The following is a 16,233-nucleotide window of genomic DNA, read 5'->3' on the forward strand; positions in this document are numbered from 1 at the left end:
GGCTGCCGCCGCGGCGCGTCGGCGGGAGGCGAGGAGCGGGCGGGCGGGCAACGCGCTGCGGCAGCTCCGTCTCGGCGCAGGCGGCAGCCTTGTGCAACCAATATGGCTGCGTGCGCCCGCGAATGAAAGGAGGCGCTTGGAGCTGAAGCCGTCTCCCCCCACCCCCTTCTCGCCCCGCGGCCGTGTGGCCTGTAGCGAGCAGAGGAGAGAAGTTGTCTGGGCTGCCCGGCGGGGGGTGGGGGGTGCCCGGGAGGCGGCGGGGGCGGCCCTTCCCGCAGCTCCTGCTGCCGGCTGTCCCCCTCCCGGGGGCAGGGGAGAGGAGAGGAGGAGAAGTTGTTTCGCCGCCCGGGGGGTTGGAAAGGAGGCGAGAGGGGCGCCGGCTGGAGGAGGAAGAGGAGCAGCAGCAGCCCCTGACGGCGGCTGGCCCCCCGTCTGCCTGAGGGGGAGCGCGGCGGCTCCCTGCCCGGAGGAGGAGGAAGAGGCAAAGCCGCCCTCGGCCCAGGTCCTACCCGAGCTCCGCGCCTCTTCCCCGGGACGCGGTTTCGCCGGGGGCCGCTGCGGGGGCGCCGGCTGCCGGAGGAGGGCGGCCGGCGGCGCCCCCCCTCGGCCCGCGCCTCCCCGGGGGCGGCGGTGGCGGAGCGGCGGGGCCGGGGGGCGGCGGCGGCGCGCGGCCCCGGCGGGCGAAGTTTGGCCGGCGGCGGCCTGCCGCGGCCATGGAGCCGAAGCACAAGGAGCTGCTCGCCCAGTGCCGCCAGAGCCTGGCGCAGGCCATGACCGAGGTGGACAAGGTGGTGGAGCTGCTGGAGGCCGCCGGCGCCCTCGGCCCCCGCGACCTGCGCGACCTGGAGGCGGCGGGCGGCGGGAAGGCCGAGCTGCTTATCGCCCTGCTGCTGGCCAAGGAGCGGGACCACTTCCAGGACCTGCGAGTGGCCCTGGAGAAGACGCAGCCCCATCTGCTCTCCATCCTCTACCTGAACGGCGTGGCGGGGGCGCCGGCGGCGGCCGAGACCGCCGGTGAGTGGGGCCGGGGGGCGCGGGGCCCGGCGGGGCCCGGGGAAGGTGCGGGGGCGGAGGAGGAGGAGGGCAGCGGCTGCCCCCGCCCATCCCCGCTGGGGCAGGGGAGCGGCTGGGCAGCGCGGGCCCCTCGGGGCTCCCCCTCCCGAAGGTGGGAAGGGAGCGGGGCGGCTGCGGGCGGGGGTCCTCCTTTTCGGGGCGGGGGGGGGGTTCGGAACTCGCCCGTGTTTGCGCTTGGGCTCTCGGTTCTTGCTCTGTGCTCCCGACCCCTCTTCCTTTCTCTTCTGGCGGGCGCGCCGGTACTGCCCCCCGAGGGGTGCCGCCGATGCTGTGCCGTGCCCTTAGGAGAAGCCACCCCAGCCTGGGGGGGTGCTGCTGCTGCTGCTCCCACCCCCGGAGGCCGGGTGCCGGTCGGGGGCTAGGGAAGACCGGACCCGAAGGGGTTTTCCTCCCTCGAGGCTCCTCTGGGGCCGCCGGTGGTGTTAAACAGTCGCTTCTTGACCGGGCAAAAGTGTGAAACTCCCCCCTGCAGCCAGGCTGCTGGAATGGGCTGCCTGGCAGGGCTCCAGCAGATGTGCGTTTGAATAAATACTGTCACTATTTTTCTCCGGACAAACCTATGTTTGTTTGAGGCTATATTATTGTAACTCTTCTTGGCGGTTAGAACAGGACAACAATTGATTCAACTGCAAATCCAGACGAGAAGAATTTGAGCGTAAACCTCCTTCTCGGCTAAGTTGGGCTTTGACCCACGGGTCTTCCCCTATTCTCCTCCCTCTAAAACAAGCGACAGTCTACTTTCATGCGGACCATACTAGGCTTTAAAATAATAATAAAAAAAAAAATTGGTGATAATACACAAGGCCTTGCAAGTGCAGCTGTGTTTCTAGATGAGAAATACTTCGATTGAAGTAAATGGTTATTCTGTATTATAGATTACAGATAAAGAATACGCAATTATCTAAGTGATGTGGAAGTATTCTCTTCCAGTGTGTGTCCAAGTTGACCGATTCAGAAATGTGGGGTCTCTTTTTGTTTTGGTTTCCAGATTTGGGAATTGCAGGGTGACTACCTGTTTACGTAAGAAGCTGCATTGGGAGGGCTGTCTGGCTCTTGTAAACTATACCATTTCTTTAAGAAAAGAAACCCCTTTAAGAGCTGCTTCCGTCTGGAAAACAGCTCTTGCATGTGCAGTTGCACTGTGTACTCTGCCCTTATTTGAATTATACTGTTGATGCTAGGAGTTTGGTAAACACAAAAAAAATGCGTGAGGGTCTTTGTTTTGTTTTATATCAGTGTATTATAGCCTATGGCCTTTTCTAATGAATATATGGCAGGACCTCACAGGATGGGGAAAAATGGACTGAACAATAGACCTCAACACTTCTAACATTATGTGGCCTGACATCAATAGGAGATGAGGGCACTCGCTGCCTTTCAGAATGGGACCCATGATGTTTTTGTATGATTAGATTAATGCTCGGCCTTGTCTTGTTGAGAAGATGCATTAACGGTACTGGGCTACTAACATTCCCCAGCCTTAAAAACAAAGGTGTAAAGCATGAATGGCAGGAAAAAACGAAGTAGGCGTTGGATATAGTAATACTCTTTATTTTTAAAACACAAGTCGGAATTGCAAAATGTCTCACAACACCGAGCTCTCAAGGGAAAAGTAGTTTGATTGGCAAAATGAACTATATCCTCGCTGACTGAATGTGTTCATGAGGCTAATCTGAGTTAAATTAACATCTGTGTGGGGAACGATGTTCCCCTGATGTGGTGGGTTTTAAAATTTTACTGCTTTCATTTATCAGTAGTAATAAAGAGCTAACTTTGAGAGTTACGGTTTTGTTTCCCTTGCGATAAACATGTTTACAAATGAGTACACAGGAGATTGCTAACAGTGAGCTTAAGAATAAACCGTCACGCACATAGGAAGGTAAAGGACCTTGAGCCTTCAGACACCGTTGTATATATTCCAACTTCACTCGCCTGAGGGGGGGTCTCATGGTAACTAGTCATGAGGCTGCTTGCGTGCCCACTGAGCGCCTCCGAAAAATCCTGGTCTACGTGCGAGTTTGTCCTGGATGTGTTATGCGAAGAGTTAATGTTTGAGCGTAACCGCGGTAGAAAGGTTCTTGTTTGAGCCTGTGTCGGATGTAATGGGGTTTTACTCTAATATCTCCCTGTAGGAAGTCTGACCACCCATCCTTTAGGAGTCTTACCACTTTCCACTGGGGCTGTTGAAGGCTGATGAGTCAAGTCACTTTTTGTTCTTTGGGTATAGTAGCAAACCGTAAACACGGTAGCAAGGAGAACTGTTGGATGCTGGATTTAAAATACTTAAGTGAAACGGTCCTCAGCGTATATTATGTAAAATGCCTCTAATCTTAAAGACAAAAAATACATATCTTAAACATCCCTTTAATTTAACTTATTGAGCTGAATTAATTTTTAAAATTGCTATTAGTATATGAAAAAATGATGGTTTACAGTGGTACACTTAATTTTAGTATTGTTTGGAAGAGGAGGCTAATATAAAGAACATGCCCTGGATGCTTGTTGGAGTTGAAAATTATTTATAACCAATAACGTCTTGTAGTAGTGTTTGCTAATTTCTTTTTCCAGGGTGCTGTTGTTGTGAGGGAAACGGGAAGGTAATCGGCAACATAATTTTGTTCAAAGTTGCAGAATTCAGCATACAGTCTGCTCGCTATGCTAGCGCGAATGATTCTCCTTCCATTTTAACGTACGCGACGCGTACCATTACTTTGTGGGGTTTTTTCCTTCTCATTTTAAATATCACCTCCTATTGGACTTTAAAGGTGATATGTGAACTCGGATGGAAACTCAGGCTGTTATTCATATCAACCGTTCTTGTGGCTGGCTGGACAATGTAGAGCTGACACTTTTATAAGTATTTATCTACACAGCAGGGAGGGAGGTAAACAGCTGGTCTGACTGCTAAAGGGAACGAACTGGGGTCCTGCTAACTGCCGAAAGACTTCCAGCGTGGGTAACTCTGTCTTTACGTTACAAGGAGCTCGCTTTGCTTTGTAGAGTTTCCCCCAGTTCAGTCCCCATTCAAATATATTTGTCTTCTAAAATAGCTTCTAATTGCTCGTTTTAAACCTAAAACTGTGTAGTGGTTTGTGGATGACGGTTTCTCCAATAAAATGTATATTTTTTTTTAAGCTGGTTGTGTTTCTAATTTGAGAGTAGTGCGCCTAACAGTGTTAGTAAACAGAGTGCAAAATCTAACAGGAAACTACCTTCTGTCAAAACAGAAGCTAAACAGAGTGCGATTTGCTCTGTTTCAGTCATGTTCAGAGACTTCAGTTCTTCCTTGAGTAAGACCTTTGATTACTACGTTACGCTTTTGTGTAGATGTTTGGTGTGAAAGTGACTGTTTGGCTGACTTAAAATCTCCCAGTACTTTGCACGGGGACTAATTCTTTAAGTAGTATTTTACTTATTTTGGGGTGAACTGATGGATTATTATTAAATACTTGATTTGGCAAATTACCTCCATCGTGCATGTGAGAAATCCTGTATCCTGATAGAATAACATATCCGTTCTAATGTGGAAATACGTGACTTCTGAGCATTCAGTTATCTCTTCGATATCTTGCTAAGCAGATAATATTTCATTCTTACAGTTGATAAAATGCGAATTATGTGACATAAAATGTGTCCAAGACAAGAATACAGTGGAAGATACTTCATTGTGACAAGTACTATTAAAGATGTATTTTCTTTTAAATGTAATTAAAGGGCTAGAACAGAAATGTAATGAAACTAGGTAGTCTTTAGACTGCTCCAGATAATGTACAGCTTTGTACTTACATTTTTGTTATGTTAAAAAAAGTGGGAAAAAGGCAGGTTTGGTTGTCAAGCTTGGAATTTGTTTTTGAGATGAACTCGTGGGGCTGCAAAGGTGCCGAGCGCTTTATCCTCAAGCTGAGCAGACTGTTGAACTTAAAAAGCTTCGCTGCCTGTTTCACAACTATTAAACTTCTAGGTTCACAGTTTGCTTTTATATTAGCAGTTAGTCTCCTGCTTTTCTGTACCCGTACAGCTGCAACCAGTGAGTGTGCGTCTGTAAGCTTAATCATAACATAATGGCTTTTTTACTGTAAGGATTTAGCACCAGTTTGGATTTTAAAAGTTGAGCGTGTTAGGCTTCAGAGGTGTTTTATTTAACAGTTTCAAGATCGGAATTTAAGTTTTAAAACTTCAAAAATTTAAAGTTCCAAATTGATTGCATTTTTAAAGAGGTCTTTAAGGGGTCAAGAAGGAAAGAAGGAAGATGGTTGTAGATTGACTTTGAAAGTTTTCCTTCTTTTATTTAATAAGACTTATTTTTCTAGCTGTGTTTGGTCAGAGATCAAGTGTTAATTTCCAGTCCAAAAAGTAAATGTGGGCATTTATAGGAGTGGGAAAAAGTTAGGATTCAAACTTTTATAGCTTTTTAGAGGGAACTTCCTCCCTCTGCTTCATAAAAAAAAAAGGAGCGAGTTGTTTCAGACAATATGGGATTTGAAGTCACAAAGTTTACTTTTAAATATTGCAAAGTCTTTCGCCATGTTTAAAAACAAACGCAGAAGGCAAGCTCTGTATGTCTGAACTTAGGAGATGGAGAGCTGGGACCCACTTCTCTTGCTGGCAGCACCGAGGAGACCCCCCAAGAAATGCGGTAATTCCGGGGTTGTCCCTGAGGAGCTGGGAGTGTGACTGCTCGGGGCTGGTGCTGGGGCCTCCGCCTTGTGCCCCCTCTTCTCCGTCCCCCACAAAGTGTTGACCGGTCCCCACAAAACGTTGACTGGTGACTGCCGAGAGGAGCTCGTGAGCAGGAGTGAGAACTTGAGCTAGCGAGGAGCCGAGAGACTGTATGGAGGAAGGGTGCGAGACGTGGAGGCGGGGTGCGGTGTCCTGCAGGAGCAAGCGAGAAGGACGGGGGGCTCGGGAGGCTGTGGGGAGAGGTAGGGGAAGAAGACAGTAGAAGTGCTCGGAGATGAGAAATAATGCTGGGAGTGTGGATTCCCTGGGAAAGGAGAGAGGGGAGAATGAGGAGAAACTTGTACAAGCGTAATTTACTGACTCAAGGACTGAACTGACAATTTTGCAATTAAGTACAATTTACACTCCCTTCCGTCGCGGAAAATTGAAGAGTGGGAGAAGTAGAGCAGTATGTCTGGATTTTTCCAGACCTGTTATTAGTTTCCAGGGCAGCTTCGCAAGCCGTGTTACAGGATTTCTTAAATTGTGCAGATGAAAAAGCAGGCAGCATTCAGAAGTCACATTAGGAGAAGTACAGGTCTTCGGCAGCGCTGAGCAGTAATTAAACTTGATAAAATACCCAGTGCTAGTTTTGCAGTACCTGTGTCTCCTGATGATCTCAGAGTTAGAATCTCTTGGAATTGCCAGGCTAAAAAAATGCGGGAAGTTTCCAGCAAGTGTCCAGAGGGGTATTCCCAATGAAATGTCTAATAGTAAGTGAATGGAAGCAGGCTCTCAATCCCAAGGAAGGAAATGCGTGTTTTAGTAGTTTACAAATCCCAAGGGGGTGGTAGTTCTCAATTACGTTTTTGCTGTGCTCAGGGAGGGGGTGGAAAGAAAGCTGGCCGCAGTAGACTCATGGGGACATCGTTTCCATCAGTGTAAAATGAATAATCATCATTTTTGTGGTATCAGTGCATACAGCTATCAAGTTGCTTTGGACACACACAGGACTTGGTGTCTTACAAAATCATAGAAAAGAGGAGAGACTGATACATTTTTGAAGGGTTCTTTTAGCTTGTTACTTCTATGAGAATCCTGAAATAGAAGCATAAATTTCACTTTCAGACACAATCAGTAAGAAAAGCCAACAACTTTCTCTAGCTTGCTCCTTATTGATTTGTTTAAAACTGAAGATTGCCTGTCTTAAAGGTTTCAGATCTTTAGCTTGATTTAACTACCATTCTCAGTCTCATTGTTGTCTTGTAGCTTTAACCAGTGTTGGTTGCTGTGAGTTTTTTGGACCTCTGGTCTAGATAGTGAAGACCACAGCCACCACATGGGTAGTGACTTTGGGCTTTCCAGTTCTGTTAGCAGCCTGCAATTTGAGCTAAGTATTCTTTTTTTTTTTTTTCCTTTGCTGCTTGCTTTTACCACTTTCTGGTTTGTTTTCTTCCTTTGTTTCTTTCAGTTTGCTTCTTAGCTTCCCTTGCTCCTGTTAACTCTCTTTATCTTTCTCCCTTTAGTCCTAATTGTTATTTCAGTTATTATTTTATAGCATTACAATTCCTTATTCACAACCCTGGTCATTAGAAAGATACCATTAAGTCTTGATAAATGCCTTCTACTTTTCACTTTTCTCCTAACAATTTCTTATGCTGTAAAATCTCAAGGACAGAGGTTTCATCTTTCAGAGCTGTTGAGTCCCCAGCACGTTTTGGGTGTTACAGTGTGAGGCAATTAGTTCCTGGGTTTTTTTTAATATATATATATATAAACAATCTTAAAATGCTGTACATATAATAAAGCGAAAACATTTCCTTATGTAAAGTGTTCATAGTATTGATCGAGATGGAAAAACTTGTTAGTGCCTATAACATTGTATGAAAAGAGCTGTAGAAATGAAGTTGAGGCATCTAGGCTTCTGTGGCTTTCCAAATTATATTGAGTCGTCAGTGCTGAAACATTATTTGTGACCTTCAAGATGCAAGTCATTGGCTGCTTTTTTGTGAACGGTGATAATTTAGAGCTGAATCATTCTGATGTAGGAGCTGGAAACGTTGCACCGACTGAGCTTTGGCTTGAGACTAACCAATACTTCTCTAACGAAAGCGTAAAAGAAGGGTGCTGTTCCCTGAAGAGACGAGTGTTGCTAGTGCATCTTGAATGCTGGAGCCCGGCTCTTCCAAAAGGGCCATATTCTGGCGTTCTCGGTGTTACTCTGGTATATTAATTCTTGTCAATGCAAGATAGAATTACGGAAGTGTTGAAGGAGGCCCCATAGTACTATAGCTTAGAAACCAGTTCAAAATACCTAGCGTACGGTGTTTGCTGTATAATTGGTCTAGTTGTATGCTTGCCATAGGTTGTGGTGCACCGGCAGGCGGTTGATGGTGACAGGTGGTAATGCCAGCATCCCTTGCTGTTGTAGCTAGCACGTAAGGTTAAATTTGCCAACTCCTGTTGTAAGCTGTTGTGCAGGAGGAGTCTGATCTTCACAGGGCACCCTTTGCAGGCTTGAGAAGCTGGTGATAGCAGACGGGGTACCTAGAATTGATGGATCTTGAAGAAGCTGATGGAAGCACTTGGCCACTTGGGGTGAACACTTAAGGATATTTTTCTTGACAATGTGTGATAACTGGGCAATACAGAATAACTTACTAGAACTGGAAGGCCCTTCTTACCCAAGCTGGTGTCGGAGGAAGTTAAGAGCAGGCCATTTCATATATATAACCCCCACCACCTTCTTCCTCATGACTTCTAAAGCCTCCAGTTTCACAATTCCTGGGTTGAGTTGCTCAGCAGTTTGCTTGTTCACAGCATTAATTAGTTTGTTCTGGAGAGATGCTGTTTGTATTTTAGAAAAATCTTTTTTTTTTTTTTTTTTTTTTTTGAGTTGGCTGCTAAAGGAATTGAATTTTAAATAGGCCGTATTGCCCTGATTCAGAAGCTTTCCAGGCATGCAGCTGGCCTGTAGCTGGAGAAAGCAAGTGAGAATGTAAAACCGGTGTGTGTTTCAGCTGGAGAGTTGGGGGGATTAGGTAAAGAGGGGCAGTCTAAGGGTTGAGTTTTGGCAGACTTTTTACATAATTGACAATTTATTGTGTATTCAGATGATAAACCAAGAAACTCTCCTCCTCCCCACCCTCAAACCCTCAAAGCCAATGTTCTTTAAACTTACTTCTACGTTAGGTTTCCTAAAAATCTGGTAGGGAGCATTCACTCTTAATTATTAATATGCCTTGTGACAACTTTCTTGCCTCTTGTGCCCCCTCTCCTTTCACCTTGGCTTTTTATTCTACCTGAACATAATTGCCGACTCATGAACGTGCTTATTATTCATGTACTTACCTTCCAGCATGTGAGTAATCCCTGTTTATATGCATCAGGTTAGGCATGTGCAAGTGTTGGCAGGATCCAGGCCTTGCATACTAAGCTCTTTGGATTAGACGATGTCTTCGGTAAAGTACCGCTTGTACGCTTGGGCCTCGGTACGTGAGGCTGATGGCTGTTTGCTTCTCAGTAGTGCTCAAAATGGAGTTTGTGTAGGGAAATGTAGCTGTAGTATAGGTTGATGTATTTTCCCTGAGGATTGATGTAAAATGTAATTGGAATTCTGGACTCACTTGGCGCAGGTGAGCTATGTCCTGTTGGTGTTGGTGCACCAAAATCCTTGCTTTTCCAATATAGTCTTTCTTTCTGAGACAGATGGGCGGGCAGGTATGTGTATGTATGGCTTTCTTAAAAAGCATCAGAACTTTTGGATTGGGGAAATAAAGCTGGTGTGGTAAATATCCATATCAAAATTACCAAGTACAGCTGCTAAATTGCTACATAGATGTTCATGTGTTATTTTAATAAGCATAGAATTATATTTATCTCCTTTATTTTTTCTGTTCCTTGGTATTTGTTTTTCTTGTGGATAGCTTTCTCCTGTTGCATGCTTTTGTGGAAAAATAACTCTAGGAAGAGATAATTTTGAGATTTGGGTAACCACGTGATCTTGCTCTTTTGGAGCACTTAAATAATTTCAGGTCGTCTTCCTCACTTATGATCTTCTTGCAGAAAGAGGGGTTGATTGAGTTGTTGGGAGCTCTTCAACTAGAAGTTGACAGGAGATTGACAGATGTGGTTTTAGTGACTGCTTTCTTTCAGGAAAGCTTCTTGTTATGCAGTTTTAAAGTTCTCTTAAACACTTCATACATGATCTCATGAACGTTTGCAATGATTTTTAAGAAGGTCTACTCTGCATTTAGATCATGATGGTGTTCAGTTTTTCAGGTGGTGTGCAAGTGAGTGTGTGTTTAATGGTGGTGAAATCAGGATATCTAAGGGTTTTCTTTGGGGCTGTATGCATCACCACAATGAACGTATTCAGGTATTAACTTCATTTCTTAATCTTTAAAATAATTGTGAATGTCCAGTCTAGTTTTCCCCTTCTGAATGCTTCTATGAGAAAGAGTGATGTTATTTGAGAGCTCGTTTAACCTTTAATTGAAGATGGAGCGTGTTGTATTTTTAACAGATTTGCTCTTTCAGTTTGTTAAAGGCCATTTGGCTTAAGTAGGTGTGGTTAAAAACAATATAAAAAGCTTAAGTCTTAAACAAAAACAGAAAAACCCAAACAAGCCTTAAACAACAGGAGGCTTTCCCTTGTAATTGATCAGCTGTTGTTGTCCTCAGCTGCTCCATCATGTAGTTCTTGAGTTGGGCTAGACTCGGAATGAGCTATGTAGGTACAACCTGAATTTTAGAAATAATAAAAATCAGAAAAAACAATACTAAACTCCCTCAAAATCACAAAAGAGGTATTCTCAAGAGGGAATTCACTTTCAGTTATATTGTTTTCACCTTAAAGCATTGGTGGGGGTTTTTTTGCCCCTTTTAACAGAAAGGAGTATTAAAAATACAGCTTTCTTGTTCAGCCTCTTTAGTGCTTTCTGTGGCGATGGTCCTTGGGATGCTCAGACTGCCTGTTTGTTTCCTCTTTAATTAGATATGCTGCAACAGCTTTCCTTTGATGCTCTGCCAGTGCGCAGGCAGCCTTTGCTTTTTTTTGCTGGAGAAATGCAAGTTTCCAAGGCTTCTAGTTGCCTTTAGGGCATATTAGGAAAAGACGCTTTCTGTAAGATGCATTGACTACTTCTTTAGGTTAAGGGTCTGATTAGTCTGCCTTAATGGGTTAAAAAAAACCCAAACCCCGTTGAGTAACACGAAGCTGACTTAGGTATAGACTGCAGACATGAACTTTGAGATACTTAGTGAGTTATTTTTCTAAATCGCTGGCCTTGAAAATGTGTAGGCCAGCACTTTAAGGTACACTACGCTAGCTCATAATTCAGATATATCCATCTGTTACCCTGGTTCATGAACCTTTCTTGTTTTTCTGGGATCTTTGCAGTAGTCAGGAGTATTTCATGAGCTGCATTGCTGCAAGTGGCAGAGCAGTGTTTTGACTGAGCAAGGAGAACGTTCCTTGATAACGCTGAAAAGCAGTTTCGGATACTGAGGTCAGAGATACTTTCTGCCTCGGGCTTTTAGGACTTGGTAGGATGTCAAGAGTATTTGTATTAATATGAAAATCAGGAAGTACATGAAGGAAATCTTAATGCGGCAAGGCTGCTGACAGTCCTGTTCTGTACAGTGTTGTTTGGCTGAAACCTGCGTGTAATGTGCGCTGGACTGGAAGAAAACACAATGTGTAAATATTAAGCTGTTTTTCTATCTGTGGCTGAGTTGATCTCCAGTGATACGCTGTGCCTACATGACTTGCCTAAAACTTCATTTGCCAGGGAGTATCCCATTATATTGTCTAGAATGTCAAATCTCAATTTAATTTTAGGGCCAACTATAGCAAATTGGTTAAGTGCTGCAAAAAGCCAGGTTGTTAGTATGGTTTTGGTACTGAACTTTGACTCTGGGGGGCCCCTGATTTCTTCCTTTCCAGTGGTAAGCGGAAGGTAAAGGCAGACTGGTGAAACCGTGAGGAGAAGCTGGCGGCTCACGGCTTAGGTGCACTCTGCGCTGGGTCAAAAACTGGCTGGACGGCCGGGCCCAGAGAGTTGTGGTGAATGGAGTTCAATCCAGTTGGCGGCCGGTCACGAGCGGTGTTCCCCAGGGCTCAGTACTGGGGCCGGTCTTGTTTAATATCTTTATTGATGATCTGGATGAGGGGATTGAGTGCACCCTCAGTAAGTTTGCAGATGACACCAAGCTGGGCGGGAGTGTTGATCTGCTCGAGGGTAGGAAGGCTCTGCAGAGGGACCTGGACAGGCTGGATCGATGGGCCCAGGCCAACTGTATGAGGTTCAACACGGCCAAGTGCCGGGTCCTGCACTTTGGCCACAACAACCCCATGCAGCGCTACAGGCTTGGGGAAGAGTGGCTGGAAAGCTGCCCAGCAGAGAAGGACCTGGGGGTGCTGGTCGACAGCCGGCTGAACATGAGCCGGCAGTGTGCCCAGGCGGCCAAGAAGGCCAATGGCATCCTGGCCTGTATCAGAAAGAGTGTGGCCAACAGGAGTAGGGAAGTGATCGTGCCCCTGTACTCGGCCCTGGTGAGGCCGCACCTCGAATACTGTGTTCAGTTTTGGGCCCCTCACTACAAGAAGGACGTTGAGGGGCTGGAGCGTGTCCAGAGAAGGGCAACGAGGCTGGTGAGGGGTCTGGAGAACAAGTCTGATGAGGAGCGGCTGAGGGAACTGGGGTTGTTTAGCCTGGAGAAAAGGAGGCTGAGGGGAGACCTCATCGCTCTCTACAACTCCCTGAAAGGAGGTTGTAGCGAGGTGGGGGTCGGTCTCTTCTCCCAAGTAACAAGCGATAGGACGAGAGGAAATGGCCTCAAGTTGCGCCAGGGGAGGTTTAGATTGGACATGAGGAAAAATGTCTTTACTGAAAGAGTGGTTAAACATTGGAAGAGGCTGCCCAGGGAAGTGGTGGAGTCCCCATCCCTGGAGGTATTTAAAAGACGTGTAGATGAGGTGCTTAGGGACGTGGTTTAGTGGGCATGGTGGTGTTGGGTTGACAGTTGGACTCGATGATCTTAGAGGTCTTTTCCAACCTCAATGATTCTATGATTCTATGATTGCAGCGTGGCTGTTACCTGACTATGGTGATGAGCGGTTTGCTGCGCGTACTGTGCTATACGGTGTGCTCCCGTGTAAGGAATTTCAGGGTGCTACACGGCGTGTTGCTCAGCATCTCTGGAAAGTTAAGGTCTTTTTTTAATCCTTCTGCATCTCTGCAACAATACAGTGTCGAGTTTATTGTTTTTGCTCTGAATCTAGCTTTCTCACGGACACATGAGCCAGATCGTATCTGAGGGTTGTGGTAGCTGATGTAGGGAATCCATGTAAAATATTCTGTCAGTTCATCTCATCGAATGCATTTATATGTGTATGTTTATGCATGGAAATTTTTAATACGTGCTGCTTTAGTAATGAAAAACACTTTGGGGGGGAGAAATTTTTATATTGAAAGTAGATGAGGCTTTTAAAGACCTGTTCTCGCTTATCAAAATGATTTAGCTTATTCCTACAATGTATTTAAGAGAACAATGAAGGGAAAAAAACCAACCCCAAAATTAAAGTTTTGCTGAAGTATGGTTGCATACATTATCATTATTGCATAGGACACGAACCCACAGTAATCATTAAAACCGTTTTATAGCACGTTGTGGTGAAATAATAGCCTGTGAAAGATAATAAATTTGCTATGGCTAGAGCTTCCCTGGTCTTCATGACAGTGAGAGGAGGTGACTTTGGGTCATCGGGGCTTTAGGATTTCTGACCTTGTAGATTAGATCATGAGACCTTGGCCTTTGATTTGATTCCAACTAATATCAGACGTTGGATAGTATCCACATTTTATACGGAATTCTTAATGTTAAAAACGCTTTCTTTTCTAGATCTGTTTCAGAAAATCACTAAGAGTGTGCTTAATTTTCTTAATGATTTCAACAGAACTTTTTTAGCTTATGGAGGGGAGTCTCATTTGGCTCGTTAATCTCTGTTCTCTATTTTCTGCTGTCCTCATGTGTTTTTCAGTTCGCATGGGGTGTATTGTGAAGATAGGCTTCTCGGCTTTCCCGACTGAGCACTCGGTGTCCTTTCATGGTGGTGGTGTTAGGGGACCTGTTATGCATATGCACTAATGCACACACACAAACTTGCACATCTTAAAAGGTGATGAAAAGGAATATACTGTTCTAGGTGATTTCTTTAGTCTTGTTTAATACTGCAGAATTTTAGTCTGAATGTATTTTTTTGTGTAGTTCTCCCCGCCCCTCTCAGCAGTGTGATCTAAATAGAGCTTATAGTTATGGTAAGATATCGTATAACCTTGTAAACTAAAGAACCCAGGAGCCGCTCCTGTGATCCCCACTTTTGCTTTGTAGAAGATAAACATGTAAGAAAGAGCTAGTAGGACAAATAACTCTGCATTCCCTTAAGAGATATCCTTATGTTAATGAATTTTTCAGCGAGACTCAAAAAGAATAAAGATCAGTTACACTTTTTTCAAAATGAAATAAATTCTGATATGAAGAAATTACATAAAACACAGATGTCCGATCTTCATGTTCTGAAGTTATCCTGGATAGCAAAGCTGTTTTGAGCATTTGTAAATAAAGGTAATAAATAGGTGTGGCACGTTGGGAAGTCGTAACGAAGCATCTGTGTCTTTGGCTGTTGGATTGCAAGGTACACCAGTGGCTAGGCTTTTCCAAAAGGACTTTTGAAAGTTCTTGAAGAAATAAACTTGTTCTTGAGTTCTGTTATGCTGGACAAAAGTGATTTAGGGAAGTTAGTCTTTCTGCTCCAACAGCTGTTGGGTTTTTTTTTTTGTTTTTTGGGGGGGGTTTGTTGTTGTGGTTTGGTTTTTTTTGTAAATAAGTGCATTACAAATAAGTACATCTGCAGCCTTCTGAACATAATTTTGGGTTTGTCAAAACGCTTATTCATATCACAGGTCTTACTGAAATTACGTGGGATTTTTTTTTAAACTTCAAAGCAAGTGTTTTGTGGGTTTTTTATGGATTTATTAGCATAATGAAGTACATATATATGTTTTCCCTATAACCTTTCTCAGATCAAGAATAGAGTTTAAATAAAGTAACTTTAAGTCCTTGAAAGTTTCATTCTGTTGTCTCTATCAGATATAGCGCATATCTGCATTTTTGGCTGGAAGTGGCATCACAGGGAAAAGCTGTTACTCTGAGTCTTCTAGACAGCTCTGTGTTCAACAAGAGCTTCATTAAGAGTGAACCTGCTAATGCTTAAGCTAAGAATGCTCATTTCATGCTAGCATAAAAAACAATTTCAGCTTCAAATAATCCTCCTAAAAAATGGCCTTTTAGAGAGAAGCTTTCTGCCAACCACCTTCTGTATAATTTCGTTTCAGCCATTTTGTGGATGTCTAAGCTGAACGTCAGCATTACTGATGTGAATTGCTCTGCCTTAGTTTCCTAGTGCAAAAATCGGGAATAAACATCGCGGAGGTAAGTGCTGTTAATGGAATGACCACCTCCGAAGGACGCGGGGACTTGTGCCATGGAGAAGAGGGAAAACAATGTGTGTTCAGAGCAGGATGTGAATAATGTATTGTTAATAAGGTATGAGGCACCTCGTCACAAGGACTCCCTTCGTGATGAAAATCAGGCGGAGTTCTGTATGGGGAAACTCAGGTGTTGCGGGAGCTCTGGGTCAGAGGAGAGTGTGCCAGCCAGCCTGGGCTTGGGAGCTCTCCGCTTTGTAGCGTGGGTGGCGTGATGATGAGCTTCGCAGAGATTTAGGGCCGAGAGGTGGAGTGAGTGGCTGAGGGAAGCGAGGGCAAACTTCTTGAACGTTCTCTGCAGTGGCAATTGTGAGCATTCCCTGTTTGCTTTGATACAAAGTCAATTAAGTTAGCTGAGATTATCCTCACTACTAGTTAGAGTTGGCGTGAAGAATTCCCTGCCGCATATAAGAAATGTTTAAAAAAGCTTTTTTTTACCAGTACTGTTGTAGTTGTTGCCGTTCTAGTAAAATACGTCTGTATTTGGTATGTAACTTTGAACACAAAAATTAAAAGGTCGGGATTTTTTTTTGAGCTGAAGTCCAGGGCTTGGGCATGGCCAGGTATGCCGTGATCCATAATTGAAAATGTGTATGAATACTCTTAACTCTAGTGTGTTCTTAAATTTGTCAGTTCATGACCCTAAAGTTAAGAAATTGCTGCTGAACGTTTTACCGGATTTGACTTCCATTACATAAGTCTATTTTGTGATTACTTTTTCAACTACTCTGTGTGTAAAACTCATACAAAAAGCCCTTTGCAGTGCATGGGAGATGTAGTTGATTTCTCCAGCTTGGGTGGGATAACCGTGGTAAAATGGTTAGTGCAAATTTAGTGATAATCTTTGTTACTTTCAGATATGCAAATGGTTCACATACGACGATGGAATGTCAATTTACTGCATTATACAAAGACACAATAGTCTTTTTTTTGCTGTGCTCAAATGCTA

The 16,233-nt window shown here is 44.5% G+C and overlaps 1 protein-coding gene across 6 annotated transcripts in view; it reads left to right on the plus strand.

Annotated features, from left to right (window-relative positions):
• Positions 1-707: 707 nt before the first annotated feature.
• The window catches only part of DLG5 (discs large MAGUK scaffold protein 5), a 114,298-nt gene continuing 98,772 nt past the window's right edge, over positions 708-16,233 (plus strand). For all 6 annotated transcript variants that reach the window (XM_076338403.1, XM_076338407.1, XM_076338404.1 and 3 more), the window contains exon 1: positions 708-1,014. In XM_076338403.1, coding sequence (XP_076194518.1) covers positions 714-1,014 — 301 coding nt within the window. In that variant the 5' untranslated portion in view covers positions 708-713. The remainder of the gene's footprint in view (positions 1,015-16,233) is intronic.

The sequence above is a fragment of the Aptenodytes patagonicus genome, chromosome 5 (genome assembly GCF_965638725.1).
Source record: "Aptenodytes patagonicus chromosome 5, bAptPat1.pri.cur, whole genome shotgun sequence".
NCBI lineage: Eukaryota > Metazoa > Chordata > Aves > Sphenisciformes > Spheniscidae > Aptenodytes > Aptenodytes patagonicus.